Source organism: Coffea arabica, chromosome 1c, assembly GCF_036785885.1.
Source record: "Coffea arabica cultivar ET-39 chromosome 1c, Coffea Arabica ET-39 HiFi, whole genome shotgun sequence".
Lineage (NCBI taxonomy): Eukaryota > Viridiplantae > Streptophyta > Magnoliopsida > Gentianales > Rubiaceae > Coffea > Coffea arabica.
The window spans coordinates 53,119,609-53,140,778 of NC_092310.1; the positions used below are offsets into that span (position 1 = coordinate 53,119,609).

A 21,170-nucleotide genomic window follows, 5' to 3' on the forward strand; every position below is an offset into this window, starting at 1 on the left:
AACGAGGAAATATTACAGACTAATGAATACTATATTATCATACGCGAAATGTGACTGAATTTTTTTTATCCTAGTTTTCGTGCAGAAGAACTGCTAAATAAGAGCAGTTTTTGTTGTTAAATGAAAATTTTGAGATCAAGGAGAACAAACAAACATTTGAAACAATTTTTAGCATGCTTGTTGTATTACATTGGCCTTGACCGCTGCATTAATAGTAGCACCATGGACACAAATGTTCAGAATTCAACAGGTGGACAAGATCCCGAGTCTAATTCCAGTTCCAGCAGAGCCAAGCAAGGCGGGTGGATCACCATTCCTTTCATCATGGGTCTCTTTCTCTAATCCTCTTTTCTCACCAGCTTCAAAAGATTGAAGCATAAATCTACATAAGTGTAAGCATTTGAATCTAATAATAATGAGTAGGCGATATACTTACTGTTTTTTCACATTGTAGCGGCCATGGCGGGCACATCACTTACTTTTGGAGGATTCACTTCCAATCTGATTGTGTTTCTGATTCAAGAATTCAACATCAATAGCATAAGTGCTGCTAAAATCTTTGATGTAGTTACCGGCTCCACCTTCATTATTCCCATAGCTGGAGCCATCTTAGCCGATTCCTTTCTGGGATGTTACTCCGTCTACTGGATTTCTTCTTTAATCTCATCCCTGGTGAGTGTTTTTCTAGTTTTTCTTTTCCTAATGGCCTATGTTTTTTTTTTTTTCAAGTCCCATTTACATTGATTCTGGTAAAATTTGCTATGCATTTTGCAGGGCATGTTGATACTAGTCATGACAGCAGCTGTCAAAAAATTGAGACCTCCGCAATGCGAGAATGGAGTTGGCTTGTGCATAAAACCGTCAGAGAGTCAATTGGGAGTTCTTTATATCGGCTTAGCTCTAGCATCTCTAGGGTTGGCAGGAACCCGATTCACTGTTGGAACCATCGGAGCAGATCAATTTGATAAACCAAAGCATCAAGGGATTTTCTTTAATTGGTACATTTTTGTAATGTACATATGCACTGTTATTAGCGCCACAGTTATTGTATATATTCAAGATAGTGAGTTGGGCATGGGGTTTCGGAATTTGTGTTGTCGCAAATACACTTGGATTAGTACTATTTGTAGCTGGCACTGGTTTCTATCGTCGTTTTAAGCCACAAGGGAGCCCTTTTGCTAGCTTGGCTCGTGTTATTGTTGCAGCCACCAGGAAATGGAATTTGTTGCTCTCTCAAAATGCTGAAGATTATTGCCAAGGCCCCAGTGTTGAAGCCTTTGCCGTACCTACAAAATTCTTCGGGTATGAACCACTGATGTTAGGGTGACATTCAAAATTTAAAATAATATAAACGGCTTGTTCGCAATATTTTCCACCAATTGTTAAGAGTCTTAGAGAAAGTTAAGCTAAATTTCTTTGGCGTAAAACCAATTTCACATCTAATTATGTGTAATGTTACATCTCAAAAACTACAGGTTCTTGAACTGCGCAGCGTCGAAAACTGAAGAGGACACAGACCAAGACGGTTCCATTAGGAAACCGTGGCGGGTGTGTACAGTGAAAGAAGTGGAAGATTTCAAAAGCCTAATCAAATTGCTACCAATCTGGTCAACTGCTTTGCTCGTTTCTGTCCCTCTTGCCATCCAGTTGAGCATGGTGGTCATCCATCCAGGCTCTGACGATGGATCGTCATATTGGACCTCATTTCAAAATTCCAGCAGGTACCGTGCCAGTCTTCCTATCAATATCCACTTGCATCACCATCTTTTTGATAGATCGACTCCTGCTCCCTCTATGGGAGAAGTTCACATACCGTCCCATGACAGCGCTCCAGCGAATCGGGATCGGACATGTGCTCGACGTTCTTGGCATGGGCGTATTAGCGCTGGCGGAGGCAAGAAGGCTGAAAACGGCGCAACTGCATAACCTTCAAGACCAGGACAACTCTGTAGTGCCAATGTCGGTCTTCTGGCTTGTGCCATCACTAGCTCTTGCTGGTAGTGGAGAAGCATTTCTTTTTCCGGGTCATATTTCATTCTATTACCAAGAATTTCCAGCATCCCTAAAAAGTACATCAACTGCAGTTCTTGGAATGTCTATTGGCATTTCCTTCTACGTGGGCAATGCATTAATTGACGTTGTTAAAAAGAGAACGGATTCGTTGCCTAATAACATAAACAATGGGAGACTAGATAACGTGTACTGGCTGGTAACTTTTGTTATTTTCTTCTATGTTCCTCCATGTACAAGTATCAAAATGATGAAAAGGCAACTGATGCTTCTGTAGACGAAGAATAAGACGATGCTTGCTGCATCTTGGAAAGCATATATACGGTTCTATTTTCTGTTGCAGTTTCCTCATGTTGTATTGAAATTTTCATAGAATAAGCTGACGACCTGGAATTATTTTCTTGGCAATAAAACTATGAAAGTATGAGCAAAGTCAAGGGCTAACGAGATTTTAGTGCTAAAGCACTTCAACTCAAAATTCCTATTCGAGTACATTTTACAAGTCAATGGCTAGTATTTTTTTTTTTTTAAATTTATGGGCCATAAAATTCTGTGATAGCCGTCAACAGGTTGGATTTGGGTCGAAATTAGTAACTTCTTGTTTAAAGCCAATTAGTTGTGGTTGTTAGATTCAAATTCGTTTACTAGACTGGTGTTCGTGTATAGTTCTGAATTCCCCTTATCTACACCGTGCTAATATTTCATTTATGATTCTCTTAGTTTTTATCACAATAAGATCCTGTTTGGATTGCTATTTTTAGAATGTTTGTAAGAAAATATACTATAACGATTTGATATATGTGAAATTAAATGATAATTGAAAAATGTGTTCACGAAAAATATAAAAAAATTTTTGACAGAAAATCACAATCCAAATTTTGACATCACCACCTTTAATTCTATGCTTCACGAATCCCCAATTCCTTCCTCTATTTCTCATCTTTGGCACTTACATATTCACATTTTTTCTTTTGGTTTCTGTAACAACAAAATAAAATTGGTTAAACAGCATTCTTTTTTCTTTTCTTATTATCAATTTTATGGTGCGAAGAATAAGGAAGTTCTATACTTTTTTTGGTGGGGGGGGGGTTTAATTTGATAATGCATGTGATGGTAGAACCCATTGAAGAGAAGATACATTTTACGTATATAAGCCCTGGAATGTTTGCCCTACCATAATGAAAATAAAAATATAAGAAATAAGACGTGTTAGGCGTTTGGGTCGAGAATGTAGATGTAGTCTTCTTGTCTTGGGCTATCAGCTTTTTTCATCTGGATCAGTTGGTTTGTTAACGCTTTCAAGTAGACTAAGATTCCATTTGATAAAATTGAAGTTTGAATTCTGAAATCTGAATACTGAAACAATTAATTTGCTAAATTTTAAATATTGAAAAGAAATATATGAATGTTTGAATTTTAATGTTAAACTTATTTATACTGTTTGATAAATAGTTATAACTGAATGCTTAATAAGTTTAATTTGACAATTTTGCCCCTATATCTTTTCATTCAAAAAATAAATAGAACCTATGAATTAATTACTTTAAAATTGTTAGGTATGAAAATGAGAATATTTACTTTTAAATCAAATTAATATAAAAGTTGAAATATATTATATGAGGAGTATGGAGAAGATATGAAAGTCATTAAAAAGTGAGAAAAGAGAAACAGAAAATCGTTAGATAGAGAATACCAGATTGTTTAATTAGATAAGAATTTTAAATATAATTAACAAACAAGTGTAGATTTGGTAGATAAGATCAGGTAGTTGAAGTAATTCTATTGATTCTTATCTGAATTAAGCATTCGGTTAGAATTTTTTGTGCTGAAAAAAATACACACAAATTCAGCAATGTTTAAAAAATTCAGCAGATAGATTTTCATTTATCAAACACTCAAAACATATGAATGTCTGAAAAGGTTCAGTTTTAACACTTTTTTATGTTACCAAACAAACCCTAATACTGAAAATATGTCTTGAGGACGTTTAGGCATCATTTGGACCGAAAGAAATGAAGGGAAAGAAAGGAAATTATACCAATGGAAAATAAAGAAAAAAGAAAGTAGAAAAAAAGCAATTTCCCTTCATTTTGTTTAGATCGAATATGGAAGGAAAAGAAAGGAAATCCTGAAATTTTGTTTGGTTTGAGGAAGGAAAAGATCAAGTTTTAGTTAATTAAAAAGGATGAGAAAAACAACTGTTTAACAAAATTTTAATTATTTTATTAGATTTGATTTTCTTTTCCTCCGTGGTTTCTGTACACTTTTGGATGGAAAATCATAATCCAACAAAATAATTATATCATTTTCCTCCCTTTCCCTCTCTATCCTTTCATTTCCTTCCTCAAAAATTAATCCAAGTATGAAAAATCAATTCCTCTCCATTCTTTTCCCCCGAATCCTTCAATCCAAATGATGCCTTAAGAGTTCTAGGTTCAAATCTCTCTCATTCCTCCCTCCTCCTCCACTCCTTAAATCCCACTCTTTCTTTACTAAAATTTTTTTTTAAAATAATTATTGAAAATATATTGCTTGCGATGTGAAGATTGCTTCGGCTTAATTCCTATGGAGCTATAAAACTTGAAATAGGTTTATCACACTGAGGATCTTTTGTAGCTTTTTTTTTTTAATTTAGTCTCCATATAGGTCTAAAAAAGACTTATGGAAATTCAACTTGCTAAGAAAATTAGCAGGCTATTAAGGTGGTTGCTGCTGTAATTTTTAACGGAGTTTGACGGAGGGAGAGAGAATTCCACAACGCCGGAGCCGGCATTTTGGAGATATTGAGCAAAATTTCTGTAGCAGGATTATTTCTACTCTGACAATTTCACCGGTCATTAATCACATCTATCTCAGTCCTATGATGTCCAAATAGTTGTCCAAATTGCAAATTTGTCATCTTGTGCTGGACGCACAATGATACTTAGTGCTAGACGAGGACAAGATGAATGATGGAGAGGCCTGGAAAATAGGAAAAGGTACAACTACATTTGCAGGCCCTGGAATGTAGAAGCGGGTCCTCTCATCAGTATGAGTGGACTCCGCTCTCCCTGATATTGTGGGGATGGCCCAATCTTGCTAGTCTAGTGACTTTGTGTGGTAAAGGATAAAATATTCTACACGCAATATGGTAATGACTTCAACAGCTCTTTCCTTGCCAAAGATTTTTGTTTTTATTTATAAAAAATTTTTATAAAAAGTTTGAATGGATTTGACTCCAATCACCGCACAAATCAGGAGTATACCTTCAAAATTAGAGGTCGTTTATAGAAATTCTTACAAATTATCTATCAATACAATTCTTACATTGATAACGAAATTTGAATGCACGATTTTTTATAAGAAAATGACGCGTTGTTGTGCATCAAGTCAACTTGTGTTGGCTTTCTTTGCCAAAGTTGAAAAAGGAACAAAACACTCTGCTCTCTCCCATGCTCTCAGTGGATCTGCAGCATCCATTACGAAAAAATAGTAAACGCTTGAAAGCGCAATTCTACTGGATTTGGAAGGATATGGGGTGGCGATGGTGGTTGGATTATGGCATCCTAAAAGTAGGGGCTAGAAGACATGCAAACGTGAAAAACTCAAATAGCGTCTCTGGAAATGGGGAGTATTATATCTTTGTCATTCAATTTAGAGTAAATTGCTTTTTACCCTCCCGGGGTTTGATATTTATTACAAAACTTCTCTATTATCTAAAAACCTCTATGGTTTAAGAACTCATACATAACCCCTCATAATTTCATCTAGAATATCACTATTGCACATCTGTTGGATTTTAGGACAAATGTACAGATTTGAATCCCTAATCTGTAGTTAGGGCTGCACCTTATAATTCAACTAGTAGCCAACTCGCCTAAAAGGAGTTGGTTGATTGGAGACACTACCTGAAGGCTAGAATACATCACCAAACTGAAACTCATTAGTTTAAAAAAAAAAAAAAAAACCTTGAACATTTTCGGCTTGGGATTTTAGCAGTCGTTTGGATAAAGGATTTTGTCATTACGTGATTCTGTCCAAAAGTTTCCCTTGTTGAGGATCTAATTATGGGAATTCATTGAACGGTTTACCTATTTTGACCTAGAGATTGATTCCTGGACATCTATCAATTTATGGATCCAAAATGGTTAGCATGTACAATTACATGTAGCCAAAAGAAATGTAAATAAGTTTTGAACAATAGCATTTTCTATGATGATCCTGCGTCAAGAAACACAACTACATATATGTTTCATGTAAAGATGAAGCAAAGCATCTTCTTATTTTTCATTTACAGAGGCATCCGTTGAGTTTTCAACATTTTGATACTTGTACAAACAGGCACATCCAAGAAAATAACAGAAGTTGAGGCCTCCTAGTATAGTAATCAGCCAGTACACATTATCTAGTCTCCCTCTGTTTATGTTATCAGGCAGCCAATCTGTTGTCTTTCTAACAAGGTCGATCAATGCATTGCCCATGTAAAAGCCAATGCCAATAGACAATGCAACTACTGCAGTTGATGTACTTTTCAGGGATGCTGGAAATTCTTGGTAATAAAATGAAATATGACCCGGAAAATGAAAGGCTTCTCCAATACCAGCAAGAGCTAGTGATGGCACAAGCCAAAAGACTGACATTGGTACCACAGCATTATCGTGGCCTTCAATGTTATGAAGCTGCACTGTCTTCAGCCTCTTTGCCTCCACCAGGGCTAAAACAGCCATGCTAAGAACGTCGAGCAAATGCCCAATTCCAACCCGCTGCAGGGTGGTGATGGGCCGGTGAGTGAACTTCTCCCATACCGGAAATAGGAGTCGATCTAGGAAAAATATGGTGATGCATGTGGACATGGATATGAAGACTGGCATGGTACCTGCTGGAATTTTAAAATGAGCTCCAATATGACGGTCCATTGTTAGAGCCTGGATGATTACCATACTCAATTGGATGACAAGAGGGACGGCGACGAGCAAAGCACTTGACCAGAGTGGTAGCATTTTGATTAGGCTTTTGAAATCTTCTACTTCTTTCACAGTGCATAGTCGCCAGGATTTCCTAATGGAACCAGCCAGCTCGGCGTCTCCTTCAGTTTTCAACGCTGCACGGTTTAAGAATCTGCAGTTTTTTTTTTTTTTTTTTTTTGGGTGTTACACATTGATTAGATATCCAATCGGTTTGGCACTGGAATAAGTTTGAATCCTCAATTGCTTACAACAATTAATGGTGAACGTTGCAAAACAAGTGTTTCATACGACTATAATTTATAATGCATCCTAGTACTAGTGAATGAATCAGTCTTGACTGTAACGTGATAGTGGTTCTTACCTGAAAAATTTTGTAGGCATAATGAAGGTCTTATTTCTGTGGTCTTGGCAATAATCTTCACTCTTTAGTGAGAGCAGCAAATTCCTTTTTCTAGTAGCTGCGACAATAACTCGACCCAAGGTGGCAAAAGGGCTCCTGTGTGGCTTGATACGATGATAGAAACCACTGCCAGCTAAAAATAGTACTAATCCAATTACATTTCCAGCAAAACAAATGCCAAACCCCCATGCCCAACTGACATTATCTTGAATGTACACAATTGCCGTGGAGCATACCGCAGTGGATATGTACATTACAAAAATGTACCAATTAAAGAAAATCCCTTGATACTTTGGTTTATCAAATTGATTTGCTCCCATTGGTCCGACAGTGAATCGGGTCCCGGCCATCCCTATAGATGCTAGAGCCAAACTGATATAAAGCACTGCAAATTGGAACTCTGATGGGCTTCTGCAGAGGTTGGATCCATTTTCGCAATGCGGAGGTCTCAATTTACTAAACGCTGCTGTCAGTGATATTAACAACATGCCCTGCAAAATCAAGAAAATGTCTTTCCAAATCAACCTTTCCAGTTTGATCATATACTAGAAACTGTAAGTCCAGAAAACAATAGATTTGGTGACCAGAGATGAGATGAGGGAAGATATCCAGACGACAGAGTAACATCCCAGATAGGAATCAGCAATGATGGCTCCAGCAACAGGAAATATGGAGACGCAGCCGTTGACCACATTGAAAATTTTAGCAGCACTGATACTCTTAACGTTGAATTCTTGAATCAGATACACAATAAGGTTGGACACAAGTCCTCCATAAGCTAGTGATATGCCCGTCACCATCGCTATCAAATCCAAATATAACCACCAAGTGTATTAAACTTGTGATCTGTACAATTAGTTAGTAGTGAACTGGTAATTAAGTGGAGTGATAAATGAAGAGGGAGGGAAGAGAGACAGGGACCTAGGATGAAAGGCAAGGTGATCCAGCCGCCTTTCTTGGGTATGCTGGAAGTTGAAGCAGACTTAGGATCTTCAGCATCACCAGAGTGCAGTATTTTGTCGATTTCCATGGTGCTGGGGAAGAGGGCCGCTCAGCTAAAATGTTGGCACCGTGTAAGCTGTAGTTCAGCAGCGGTCAATCCAGGTTGATTAATTTATATGGATAACATCCCATATAATTGCATCTCTTCCGCGTTATTATAATATATACTAAGTCACTCTACTTCAGCTGTTCTTTCCCAGCAAAATGGGCAAAATGTCTTCTACTTGTGTATGGTGTTCCGGTCTGTAGCTTATCATTAAATGTAAGCAAGCCGCCTCTAGTTTAATTACTAGTACAAATCACTAAACAGTTTTTCAATGGGAATAAACAGGTACCTATATTGGTTAGCATCTGTAGCAAGGCTTAGTTTGGGAGTTCAGTGAGGAAAAAGAAGAAAACAGTGAACTTAGACCGCTTCAGTTCATTTGGGAGCGGGAAAAAGAAAAGATGATTTTGTATTCATTGAGAATTGCTGTTCTGCTCTCTACATAGCGTTTAAGCAACTGGTGCTACCATGCAGTTGTCATCGATAGCTGGATGTCATTTTTAGCTCGGCATAGGAAGCTTATCGTGGGATGGCTAATACTAGTTTTTTGTTTTTTGGGGGTAAGGGGAGACTCAAACCCTAAGGGTGTATTTGGTTCACAGACTGGACGAGATGGAATTACTTATTCTCGAATTATTCATTTTGGGTTGAGTCATTCTTGGATGAGTAATTCTATTATCTAATATTTGGTTAGTTTTATATTAGATAGGATGTCTTAGAAAATTACTTCAACCTGTGTTTGCTTGAAGATAGGATAAGTTGGGATTACTTATTTATAGACCAAAATACCCCCTTTGACATACTTACAATTAGAGGTATTATTCGGGATTTAGTAAGTCCAAACTTAGTTTTTAATAGTGGATAAATTAATCAAAAATTTTAGAAGGGGCAAATTAGTTAAAAATTTAATTTTATCAATAATAGGGGTAAATTAGTCTAAAATTTAATTATTTCATTACAATGGGCAAATTAATTCAAAACATAATTCTTTTATTAGTAGGGACAAATTGTCCAAAATTTTATTATGTTATTAATGGGGGTAAATTAGTCTAAAATTTAAATATTATTATAGCGAGGAGGTAAGTTTGTATGGTTGTTAGAATAAAGTATTATTCTATTAGTAGAAGCAAATAAGTCCAAATTATTATCATCTCACTTTTTATTCATCCCGAAATAACTCATACCACCTCTTCCATGGGATTATTTTATCCCCTATATGAGAGATTAATTCGGTTACGTGGGACATATCATCCCTTATATAAAATGCAATCAAACATAGGATGATATAGAATTAGTAATCCAATCCCATGTCATCTTATTATGAACCAAATGAATCTTAAAGGGAAAAAGTCGAAATATTAAGGCTTGAAAGTGAAACCAAGGATTTGGGCTCTTGGCTAATGTTTTTATCTGTTAATTTGTCTTCGGTCCATATGAATTTCCAAACATGAATTTTCTAAATTGATGGGTAAATTACTTATTATCTCCTTGTAGTTTTATATAATGTCAGATGATCCTCTTAAAATTTTAAAATAGCCACATAATCCCCCTGTGGTTTTATGTAAAGTGGAAAGTAGATCGAATGTACAATCAATTACTACATTTATATCAAACACATTTTAAAAGTGCATGTCATAATATCTTAATATCCATGTAACCCTCTTATGGTTTGTATAAATATCTACTTTACCTCCCTATGATTTTTGTATTTATCGATATAATCTTCCTATGATTTTATACGAAATAGTTAACCCATCGATTGATTTAACATTTAAATAAGAGCACTATTAGTATTTCAATTAACGATATTACATAGACTATTTTTCGTTAAGTTTCCACTTTACATAAAACTATAAAGGGGTGAAGTGGACATTTTGAAACTTTAAGAAGGTTATGTGGCAATAGATGAAACCACAGGGGGATTATATATAATTTGTCCTAAATTGATTAATGCAATGAAAATTGAAAGGTGACAAACAATTTTAAATATACAAGAGCTTACGGTTATTGAAAATTGATATCTTCAACTCAATTAGTTCAATTATATTTGAACTATATGCAATTTTTTGGTTATTAAATATTAGAAATCAAAAAATGTGGAAGCAAAATTAATTTAAGGATAAATTACTTTTTGTCCTCCTGTAATTTGGTCTTTTACCATATGATCTCCCTATCGTTTAAAAATCTATACCCTTCATAATTTGAATTAAAGGATCACTATTAGTTATTCCATTAAAACTAACGATCAATATTAAAAAGTCAAATCTAAATTAATAAATTGATAAATTCACCTTTTTTTCTCTTTTCCATTTCTTTCTCTTTATTTTTTCTTTTTGGGAAGAGTGGACTTGATTTTGAAAAACTGTATGTTGGCCTACTAAATCTTAATTTTTTCCAAATACATAAAAGAGGAAAAAGTAATAAAAAATAAAATGAGAAATAGAAATTTCAAATCTTTAATGACTGTAGACATCATTATAAGTTTTTAAACCAAATTTTTAATGACTACAAATCATTAATGGTATTTTATATTCCTTGTTTATCTTTTTTTTATTTCCCTTTCTTCTTTTTTGTATTTTAAAAAATAGTGAAATGATGAATTTGTCAATTTATTAGTTTAACTTAAACTTTCTAGTATTCTCCGTTAAACCTAACGAAGAAAACCTAACATTGACATTTTAACTCAAATCTTGAGAGGGTTTTTATATAGGTTTTTAAATTACATGAATTATGTGACAAAATGTTAAATCACGAGAGGTTTAAAAGATAATCTACCCTTAATTTAACAACGCTCGCACACTACTTGATTTATCTGACCAATTTTCTTCGACTCCAATCAAAGTTCAATTAAAACTTAACAAATCAATGAAAAAACGAAAAGCTTGTTTCAGGCTAAGGCTAAGTTGATTCAACATGGAATTGGGCAAACCTATGTTGATTTGTCTAACTATTCCTCTTCTGGCTGATTGGACTTGTAGAACCAAGTACAAACAAGATAATAAACGAAATTCACTCCACCAATAAGCAACCAGCATCCAGTATACGTTGTCTAGCCTTCCCTGATTAATATTATCAGGTAACCAATTTGTTACTCTCCGGAAGAGATCAATAAAGGCAGCGCTCAAGTAAAATGCCATGCCAACAAGCATTGCAGCCATGGCGGTTGAGGTGCTCTTGAAAGATGCAGGAAATTATTGGTAAAATAATGAAGCTTGAGCTGGAAAAGATAACGCTTCAACAATGCCCACAAGAATAAGCTGTGGAATGAACCAGAAAACCGACATGGGCACCATAGGAACAGTGGAATGCAAGTTATGAGCTTTACTTAGTCGAAGACGCGTTGATTCTACCAAAGCTGAGATGGCCATGCTTAGAATAGTCAGTACATGGCCAATTCCTATCTTTTGTAGTAGTGTGAGTGGTGGGATGCTGATTTTTTGCCATATGGGGTGGGACAACCGGTCTATTAATGGGAGTGAAATTGCTGAAAGCAGTGTGAAAACCATTATCGATGCCGGTGGGATTTTGAAGTTTGGTCCAAAGTGACGGTCCATGGTGAGAGCCTGAATTACTGTTAAGCTTGACTGAATAGCAACTGGGGTGCTTAAAAAGATACCAGTCGTCCAAAGTGGGATGATTCTTATCAAGGTTTTTAGATCCTCTACTTGTTGAACCGTACATATGATTTCTTGATTGATCCATCTTCTTCAGTAGCTGACTGGGTTAGGAGTGCTGCAGGATTCAGGGACCTGGAAGTTAAAATATGCAAATTAAACGATCAGATTAAAAAAACTGATTATGTTTTTGGTTTGTTTGGAATTCGTACGCGTGATACTATTTAAAGCTGTTCTAGACCAATTATGTTTCTGGTTTTCGGGGAGTCATATAAGAATTGAGCCGGTGGTCACAAGGTTATGACTAGAGCATAGTCGTATACTTAGGATGCAATATCATCTACATTTGGGTACTTTGAGCAGCATCGTTTGTTAAAATTGGACTGCACAGTGCGGTTTAATGGTTCACATCAGACTACAACGGTTTAATTTTAATCTAATCTCAACAATTTATTTTAAAATAGAAAAATTAAAATAAATTATCGAAAATGTCTCAATGGCAAAATGATTTGAAGAGTTAATTTGATGATCGGCCTAATCCGACCTAGTCCGTGACTTTATTAGTTTATACTTAGCATGAAATAACTACAACAAGGCATTGCTCTAAATTCACTTACATGCGAGTGGCGAACAAAATGGGAATTTGGGACATCTGCATTGAAGTCTTTAACAAGTTGGGTATATAGCATCAGGCTAAAAATTAAAATATATATGAAAGCCTCGCCACATTAAATTATTCATTATGAAAAGATAATTAAAGTAAGGGAAAAAAAATACGTTTTCTACGGTAAAATTCCTAATCAAGTGCCTGCTGATTCCAAACCTTAGTTCGTACCTGAAGATCAACTAAATTAATCAATTCAACTAAATTAAATTATCTCTGAAATCTTCGTTTGCTTCTATATCTTTGGTTTCACGTCATCACGTGCCATGTGCATTAAGAGTTCCTTGTAATTTGGAATATCACTATAGTATTGAGACTACTTTTGGCCCTCTTAACAGATTTTCTGAGGCTTAAGGGAGCAGTTCGGCAAATGCTAATCTTGAAGCTGATTGACCAGTCAAAGCAAAATGCTGCAATTGGAATCTCTCGCTTGGGTGACTGATTTTGAAGTTTAATCTTCCGGACAAATGATCAAATTTAAGAACTTAACTAAGTCAAAGCATTGAGAGAGAGAGGGAAATTCATACTTGAAGGATTCAGTAGGTGCTGCAGCCACTGGTTCTTTACCTGCATCATCACTAGTCTCACTATACAGGAGCTTCCTCTTGGCAATTGCTGCTAAAATTACACAAGTCAGATCTTTAAATGGACTCCCTTATGGCTTGATATCACAGTAAAATTGCCTTCCGGCCAAGAAAATAATTAAACCAAGCACGTTGGCAGCGACACATATGCCAAACCCCCATGCCCAACTCACATCATCTTGAACATAGATAACTACCGTTGCAGCGACAATTGCAGCACTATTCCAGGCAAAAAGAAACCAATTAAAGAATTTCTCTTGATGCTTCGGGTTGTCCAATTGATATGCACCCATTGTTCCTAAGGTGAAACGAGTGCCTGCAACCCCTATTGATCCGAAAGCCATAGCCAAAATTAAAATTGCATGCTGAAATTGAGATGGAGAATCGCAAAAGCCTGAGCCGTTGCATGGTTTGGGTCTCAATATACCGAGAGAGGCGGTTAAAGTGAATAGGAGAACTCCCTGTGATGCAGATGAAACATTTGACATAAAGAACCAATGATTAAGTAATTATTAATTGTCTTGCAACATTTGGCTAGTAAAGATAAAATTTGTCTAGATATGAAGTAACTCGACTTGGGCATGGACAAAGGGTCCAATCAACTCCATTAATATCCCCAAGGGTTTGGATATGCCAAAATTGATTATCATCCAGTTTGGTACCAGCTTTCACTTGTTTCTTTTATAATTTCTTTTCCCCGTTCTTGATAAATTACCTTCTACTTGTTTCATGGTGGAAAGTGAATAAAGGATTAAGCATTATTACCAGCAAATTGATGATAGAAGAAATCCATATGACGGAGAAGCAGCCTATGAAAGAATCAGCAATTACAGCTCCAAGGATAGGAAATAGTGCCATGCAACCACTGATGACATTAAAGCCTCTTGCAGCATCGATAATCTTGAAGTTAAACTCAGTGATCAGGTAAAGAATAATGTTGTTTACCCATCCAGATGCTGATAGGGTCAAGCAAGCCATGGTTGCTGAGATTTTTACCAAAAAGATTAACATGTTCAACTTAGTTAGTTCTGTCAATCTCTCGAGATTGAGATAATCATCAAACGGAAAGGATCCCAACAAAAAATGATCAAGGAAATTAGTGGAATGCGATGTGTACTAAAAGTTTGTCCCATTACTCCTAATGGCAGATTGTCATTAAATAGAAAGGTGGATTAGTTGTTTATTTGCAGAGGAAGTGGGAAGATAATACTTGTTTTTATTCACGGTTCCCCACCCCCCAACTTGCAATTGTTTAATTAAACAACTCAGAAATTATGTCTATAACACCATGGAAATATACAACACTTCAGGATTTAATGCAGTCGGTCAAATACCAAATGCAGATTCGTTTGATCGGTCTATAGATGCCCCAACCAAATTAAACAAAATAAATCAACAAGTTACCCAATGCTCAACTCAAATTCCGAGAATCGTGAATATAATATATGAAGCCGTGATTTTTCTTATTATTTGGTGTGACAAGCCTGATGAGATTTTTTCTTTTTTTTGTCTATTATCTCGAAAACCTTTCTGATTGGAAAGGAGAGGATAATTGGTCCTAAAATTTCTAAACAGAATGCTATGGAGTTGCTCAAGCCTGTAGATTTTAGGCTCTGTTTGTTTGACAAGAAAGTCGTGTAAGAAAATGTGCCGTGAGAAAAGTAAAGTGAAATGAAGTAAAGGAAAATGATACTAACTTTCCCATATGTATTTGGTTAATAAGAAAACGATTCAAGAAAATACAAATTTTTATGTTTTTTTAGCCTAAAAGTGACAGAAAAATTGACTAGTGTTTTGTTAATAGAAAATATTCAATATTGAACTTCTCCATTTTTGGTAGTTAATATGTGTAAAACCATGTAATAATTATAACATTTTGCATATTGGAAGAGTTTTAAGGAATTAACTAAGAGAGGCTGCAAGGGAAATGAAAGGTTTCGAAAGTCCCGGTCCTAACGGTTTTTAGGCTGTTTCTTTTATAAGAAAGATTGGCATTTTAGGAACTAGAATTCATAAGCTTGTTAATGAGGTTAAATCTGAAGGAGAGTGGTTTCGCCTTTTGAATCAAGTTTGCTTCTCTTAGTTCCTGAAGTTGAAGTCCCCTGAAAATGTCACCCAATGCCTAATGTAACGTGCTTCATAGACTAACCACTAAAGTTATTATTAATAGGATTAAGCCTCTGCTCTCTTCCATTATTGGACCTGTCCAAAGTAGCTTTCTTCCTGAAAGAAACACTAACGATAGCATTGCGTTACTCAGGAACTTTAGCATAGGAGTATTAGAAAATGAAACATATGAAGATTTATTCACAAAAGGCTTATGATCAGTTTAACTTTAATTGGCCTTGGCTTAAGCACTGTTCGTTTGATCCAATTTGGTTTTCCTTCTGCTTTTTGCTGATGTTGTTATGAAATGTATCACATCCACTTTATTAGCTGCACTTTAAAATGGGGAAGTAAATAAATACTTGAACCTAAAAGGGGATATAGACAAGGGTGGCTCTCTTTCTGCCTTTATTATTATTTTTTTTTGGGTAAATAATTCTGATTTTAGGACTTGGGGAGGGATTGTTAACAGCTTTAATAAAGTGAAACTTGGTTTTGAGTGGAATGTCGATAAATGTCATAGAATTTCATTGTGGTTTGATCCTTGGATGGGTAATCGAACAGTTGCTTGATTTGGCTGATTATAATATTGTTCTGCGTAAAATTAACTGGATTGTCAAGGATATCATATCTGACTATAGAAGATGGCTTTTGGATACAATTAGGGCAACCCCTTTTGAATGTGTAAACTGTAAAGAGGCTGGGGATAAATTTGTTTGCACGCATTCTACTGATGTTACACGACAAATTCTTAGTTTTTTTTTTTTTCCTATATGACAAAATTGGATGATTTGCTAATAATTCTTTTCCTAGGAAAAAAGATTTGGAAACTACCATGTCTGTAACCCCAAAGGCTGGATATATTTTAGTGGGTTTGTTTTTCCATGAGAATGTTTTGGCAAATTCTCATAAGAAGGTTATGTACGCACAAACAATTGCTAGAGAGAATGGAGCTTTAACTGTTTTACTTCCGCTTGACTTTCTTGTTTTGTTTCCTTCAATTGGTCCTTTCCTTCTTCCTTCCGGGGACTTTAATCCAAGCTCGAGTACGGTCTGTGCGTTATTTTTGTTATGAATCAATTGATTTAAAAAAAAAAAAAATCGTTCAAAACATATCTCTTATTTTGTCAAATGAAATTTTTGTTTTTCACTTTTAAAATGTTAATTTTATATCCCTTATAAATTCAAGTTAACAAAACTTTATTCCAACCTAAGTTTTCAATCACATTTTAGTTTCAAATCACCATGTGATCACATGCAGTCGTTTTTAATGCGCAAAAAGGTTAGATTCCGTTTTTTCAGTGGCAAAAATGAATTCCATTTTTTTAAGAGAAAAAATGCATATAGTTCGAGACAAATCCTATTTTTTTTAGAGGAAAAAATGAATATAAATTAGGTCCTTTGTTTAAATACAAATGAGATCTAACTTTTTTGCTTCTAAAAAAATGATCGTATGATTGATTTAGGAAAAAATGGTTGAAAATTTAGATTGGGATCAAATTTTATCGATTTCATTTTGTAAAGGGAGTAAAATTATTATTTTAAAAGTAAATGACGAAAAAATTTATTTCGTGAAATACGAGGGATGTTTTGAATAATTTTTCCTTGATTTAACAGAAGCATTACTATTTCCTTTGTCCTTTCTCGATTCTTACCTTATCACTAGCGGTTACCCCCTATTCATGGCACCCCCCCCCCCCTCTCTCTCTCTCTCTCCCTCTCCAACATTATAACAATCGACCCTATATTGGGGAAAAGGGGAAGAGAATGAGCCTATCTAATCTATTGAGAAATTCGAAAGGAACTAAATAACTTTCTGTCATATTTCAGAAAATTCTGGAGAAAAAACGCAATCAGGAGGTCGACCCCTAACCTGTGCTTAGGGAGGAACTTGGTCAACTAAGCTAGCTCAATTGTTTATGGCACCTCTTGTTTCATTCATAGAGAAATCCAATCAGCAAAGTCAATGAAAAGTTCATTATAGACCAAGATCCCCTTTTTTTTTCTCCTTTAAACTCGAGTTTCCATACGAAATGCGTTTAAAAAACTTAATATCTATTAGAATGTGAGAACCAAAATAAATATCTATTGAATATTGCCAGAATTAATGCAATCAACCTCCAAACTTAACAGAAAGAATAATGTGTACATAATGTATGCAATTATGCATGCACTAGTAAATGGGAAGTTCTAATCTCTGAACCCGGAGGGCTGGAGCCTCTTCCCCTCCAGAAATTAGGGGGCCTCAATTTGAACGGCATTAAGTGCCCAGCCACTTATTATGCACCCATTAACACTGTGCCCTTGTTAATCATCCCGCAAGAGAAGTTTATATACTTTTATAATGAAAAATGATTAAAGGAGATCCCATGGACTTTAATTCCTTGTGTCTGTGACTGCGAGGCAGAATCAATTTTGTATTACATTAATAATTGCCAAAAATTAGAGAAATGTGGAAGAATCACAGTACAATAGTGTATTAATGGTAAATCCCGTTCAAATACCCCCTCCCTTGTGAAACTTATTTGAATAAAATATGAATTAACCTTTTACGTATTAACAGTGTATATAAGATTTACTCATAAGATATGCTAGCAAATTAAGACCTAAAAGTAGAGTGGCCGTTGCTCGAAATGGTCAACAAATCTTACAAGAATTTCCAAACAGAGCCCAGATTTACCCATTGTTTCTAGGCAGGCTATTCTGGTACCTATACAACGAAGCACAGACAAGATAGTAAACAAAATTCACCCCACCAATCACAACCAGCACCCAATACACATTGTCTAGCCTTCCCTGATTAATGTTATCAGGTAACCAATTAGTCATTCTCCTGAAGAGATCAATGAAGGCGGAGCTCAGGTAGAATGCAATTCCAATAAGCATTGCAACCAGGGCAGTTGACGTGCTCTTCAGCGATGCAGGAAATTCTTGGTAATACAATGAAGCTTGACCCGGAAAATGAAATGCTTCTCCCATCCCCACAGCAATAAGCTGCGGAACCAGCCACAAAATCGACATGGGCACCACAGAAACGGGGGAATCTTGCAAATTGTGAGCTTTGGTTATCTGAAGCCTTTTTGCTTCTACCAAAGCTGAGATGGCCATGCTTAGCACAGTCAGTAAATGGCCAATGCCGAGTCTTTGGAGGGGTGTGAGGGGTCGGCGGAGGACTTTCTCCCAAATGGGACAGAGTAATCGGTCAATTATGGGGAGAGAAACGGCTCCAGAAATGAGTACAAAGACCATTATGGATGCTGATGGGATCTTGAAGTTTGGTCCTATGTGACGGTCCATGGTTAGAGCCTGAACAATCGTTAAGCTTGCCTGAATCCCAATTGGGGTACTTAAAAAGATGCCACTTATCCAGAGTGGGATGATTCTTATTAAGGTTTTGAGATCTTCAACTTGCTGAACTGTGCATAACTTCCATGATTTCTTGATTGATCCATATTGTTCTGTGTCTGATTGGGTTACTAGTGCAGCACGATTCAGGAACCTGGAAATTAAAAAATGCAAATTAGTGAACAACCAAAAGATTACACAACAGTCTTTTCTTTTTTTATTTTGTTTTGGTCCTCTTCTTTGGAAGGAGTATATATGATAGCCTTTAATAGCATTAAGCTCATATTTGTGACAAGGACGTGTATACCATTCATTAACAGAGGCACTTATTTATAAATTAAGAAATGTAACTCGGGCAATGAAAAGTTTTCCTCATTCCGAGAATTAGAAGGACCTTCATCATCATAATAATTGCATATGTATTTGGGAACAAAAGTAAAAGGTTACAGTCACTCATATCTAAGTTTCATCACGTTAGAGGGTAAAGCGAGAGGGTTTAAGTAGAAGGTCTGGGTTCAAAACCTCCAACAAAAAAAAAAAAAAAAAAATTTCATCACGTGATTTATGAGTTTTTGCCTTTCTCTTTTTAAGAAAAAAAACTAATGCTTTATGAGTCCTAATGTGTTATGAACTTGTGATGTCGCAAATGCTATGAGTTCCATGTACTTTGGCCCTTCGACTACTGTCTGATGTTTCAGGGGCCAAATTTAAGGGGAAAAAACTAATTACAAGGATAATTATTTGTAAACGAGTCATGGAGTCCTTGGGAATGTCTTGCGTGGTCTATTTACTACAAAGTTTAATGTACTATGTACAATGAAAAGTTAAGAATTAAATTAAGCTGAAAAAATCATACTTGAAGGATTCAGTAGGTGCTGCTGCAACCGGTTGTTTGCCTTCATCACCAATAATCTCATTATGATAATCTTGAGCTTTAGCCGATAATTGGAGCTTCCTCTTGGAAATTGCTGCAATAATTACACAAGCCAGACTTTTAAATGGACTCCCCTGTGGCTTGACATTACGATAAAAGCGCCTTCCAGCCAGGAAAATGATTAACCCAAGTACATTAGCTGCGACACATATGCCAAACCCCCATGCCCAACTCACATCATCTTGGACATAGACAATTGCAGTTGCAGCTATAATTGAAGCAGTGTTCCAAGTGAAAAGAAACCAATTAAAGAAATTTTCTTGATGCTTTGGATTGTCCAATTGATTGGCACCCATTGTTCCCATGGTGAAACGAGTGCCTGCAGCCCCTATTGATCCCAGTCCCATAGCCAAAATCAAGATTGCATACTGGAATTCGGATGGACCTTCGCATAAGCTGGAGTCGCTGCACGGTTTGGGTCTCAGTGTGCTGAGTGCCGCAGTAAAAGTAAATAGGACAATGCCCTGCGACAACGCACATGATATTTAATTTACGTTCCAACATGATTCAGTTATAATTGCCTAAAAATGATTCACTTATTATCAGGACAAGGCTAACAAGAATTTCGAATGTGGAAACAATAAAATTGCGGAGCAAAAACTCTTTCTCATGGGGTCGAGAAAAGATGCATCAGACCATGAACTTACCAGTAAGTTGATGATAGAAGAAACCCATATGACTGAGAAACAGCCTACGAAAGAATCAGCAATTACAGCTCCAAGGACGGGAAACAGTGCCATGCAACCATTCACCACATTAAAGATTTGGGCAGCATCAATACTTTTGACGTTGAATTCAGTAATCAGGTAAACTATAAGGTTGTTAACCCATCCTGCTGCCGATAGTGTCAAGCCTGCCATGGTTGCTGCACAGAATTAACACGGAAAAAACCAAGTTAATTAATTTGTCTAAGTCTCAAATAATAATCACCAAAAAAATAAAAATCTAAGACAACAGAGTCAAGGGTTATCATCAATGTCATCTGCACTTTGGAGAATCACCATTGCAGGAAACTTAAACGTTAAATTGATCATCAAATCATGCACCCATTATTTACAGTTATTTTCTCTCTTCATGCAACATACAATGTGTAGAAAAGAAGTGATGGATATACCTGTAATGAAGGGAAAAGTGATCCAACCACCTTTTCTGTGGTGGGTCTGTGGAATTGAGCTATGTGCTTCTGTGTCCATTGAAGAAATTGTTTGTGACATGGTGCAAGTGCCCAAAATGCGTGTGATTTTGACTTAAATGGGGAGATTGTCTTTATATAGATGTCCAGATTAGTTTTTTTTTTCCCCTACAGAAACTGGTGTGTGCCAAGTTGAGACACCCTTCTGCTCTTCCACCTTCTTCACCAAACCGAGAAAAAATAATAATAAAAGAATACAATTGTTGCAAATTGTAGATTCAAAAAACAATCCTACAGCGCTCCTCCCGTGTTCTTGCTGTCTTGTCACCTAATCTAGATTCTCAATCAGTAGTAGCTAGGCTCTATGATGTTGTTATGTAAGTAAGA

The 21,170-nt window shown here is 36.0% G+C and overlaps 2 protein-coding genes and 2 pseudogenes across 2 annotated transcripts; 1 reads left to right on the plus strand and 3 right to left on the minus strand.

Moving 5' to 3' along the window:
* The first annotated feature begins 285 nt into the window (after positions 1 to 285).
* LOC113742530 (protein NRT1/ PTR FAMILY 2.6-like) lies at positions 286 to 2,298 on the plus strand (annotated as a pseudogene).
* A 3,941-nt stretch (positions 2,299 to 6,239) lies between these two features.
* LOC113728214 (protein NRT1/ PTR FAMILY 2.7-like) lies at positions 6,240 to 8,496 on the minus strand. Its single transcript, XM_027252773.2, has 4 exons — positions 8,278 to 8,496; positions 7,941 to 8,158; positions 7,318 to 7,847; positions 6,240 to 7,107 (listed from the first exon to the last, which is right to left on the minus strand). Exons 1-4 carry the CDS (start codon positions 8,384 to 8,386, stop codon positions 6,270 to 6,272), a joined length of 1,695 nt encoding a protein of 564 aa, XP_027108574.1. The 5' UTR covers positions 8,387 to 8,496; the 3' UTR covers positions 6,240 to 6,269.
* A 2,827-nt stretch (positions 8,497 to 11,323) lies between these two features.
* Positions 11,324 to 14,277, minus strand: LOC113742536 (protein NRT1/ PTR FAMILY 2.7-like; annotated as a pseudogene).
* A 3,694-nt stretch (positions 14,278 to 17,971) lies between these two features.
* Positions 17,972 to 20,894, minus strand: LOC113742545 (protein NRT1/ PTR FAMILY 2.7-like). Its single transcript, XM_027270393.2, has 4 exons — positions 20,766 to 20,894; positions 20,299 to 20,516; positions 19,574 to 20,115; positions 17,972 to 18,871 (listed from the first exon to the last, which is right to left on the minus strand). The coding sequence occupies exons 1-4, from the start codon at positions 20,863 to 20,865 to the stop codon at positions 18,049 to 18,051; spliced, it is 1,683 nt and encodes a 560-aa protein (XP_027126194.2). The 5' UTR covers positions 20,866 to 20,894; the 3' UTR covers positions 17,972 to 18,048.
* Positions 20,895 to 21,170: the final 276 nt, after the last annotated feature.

Excerpts from the sequence above, each read along its gene's own strand:
- LOC113728214 (XM_027252773.2), bottom strand. The coding sequence starts at position 8,386 with ATGGAAATCGACAAAATACTGCACTCTGGTGATGCTGAAGATCCTAAG. Across the intron at positions 7,848-7,940 it reads CTTCCCTCATCTCATCTCTG|GGCATGTTGTTAATATCACT; the intron begins GTCACCAAATCT and ends TTGATTTTGCAG. Across the intron at positions 7,108-7,317 it reads ATGCCTACAAAATTTTTCAG|ATTCTTAAACCGTGCAGCGT; the intron begins GTAAGAACCACT and ends AAAAAACTGCAG.
- LOC113742545 (XM_027270393.2), bottom strand. The coding sequence starts at position 20,865 with ATGTCACAAACAATTTCTTCAATGGACACAGAAGCACATAGCTCAATT. Across the intron at positions 20,517-20,765 it reads CACTTTTCCCTTCATTACAG|CAACCATGGCAGGCTTGACA; the intron begins GTATATCCATCA and ends AATTCTGTGCAG. Across the intron at positions 20,116-20,298 it reads CTTCTATCATCAACTTACTG|GGCATTGTCCTATTTACTTT; the intron begins GTAAGTTCATGG and ends GCGTTGTCGCAG.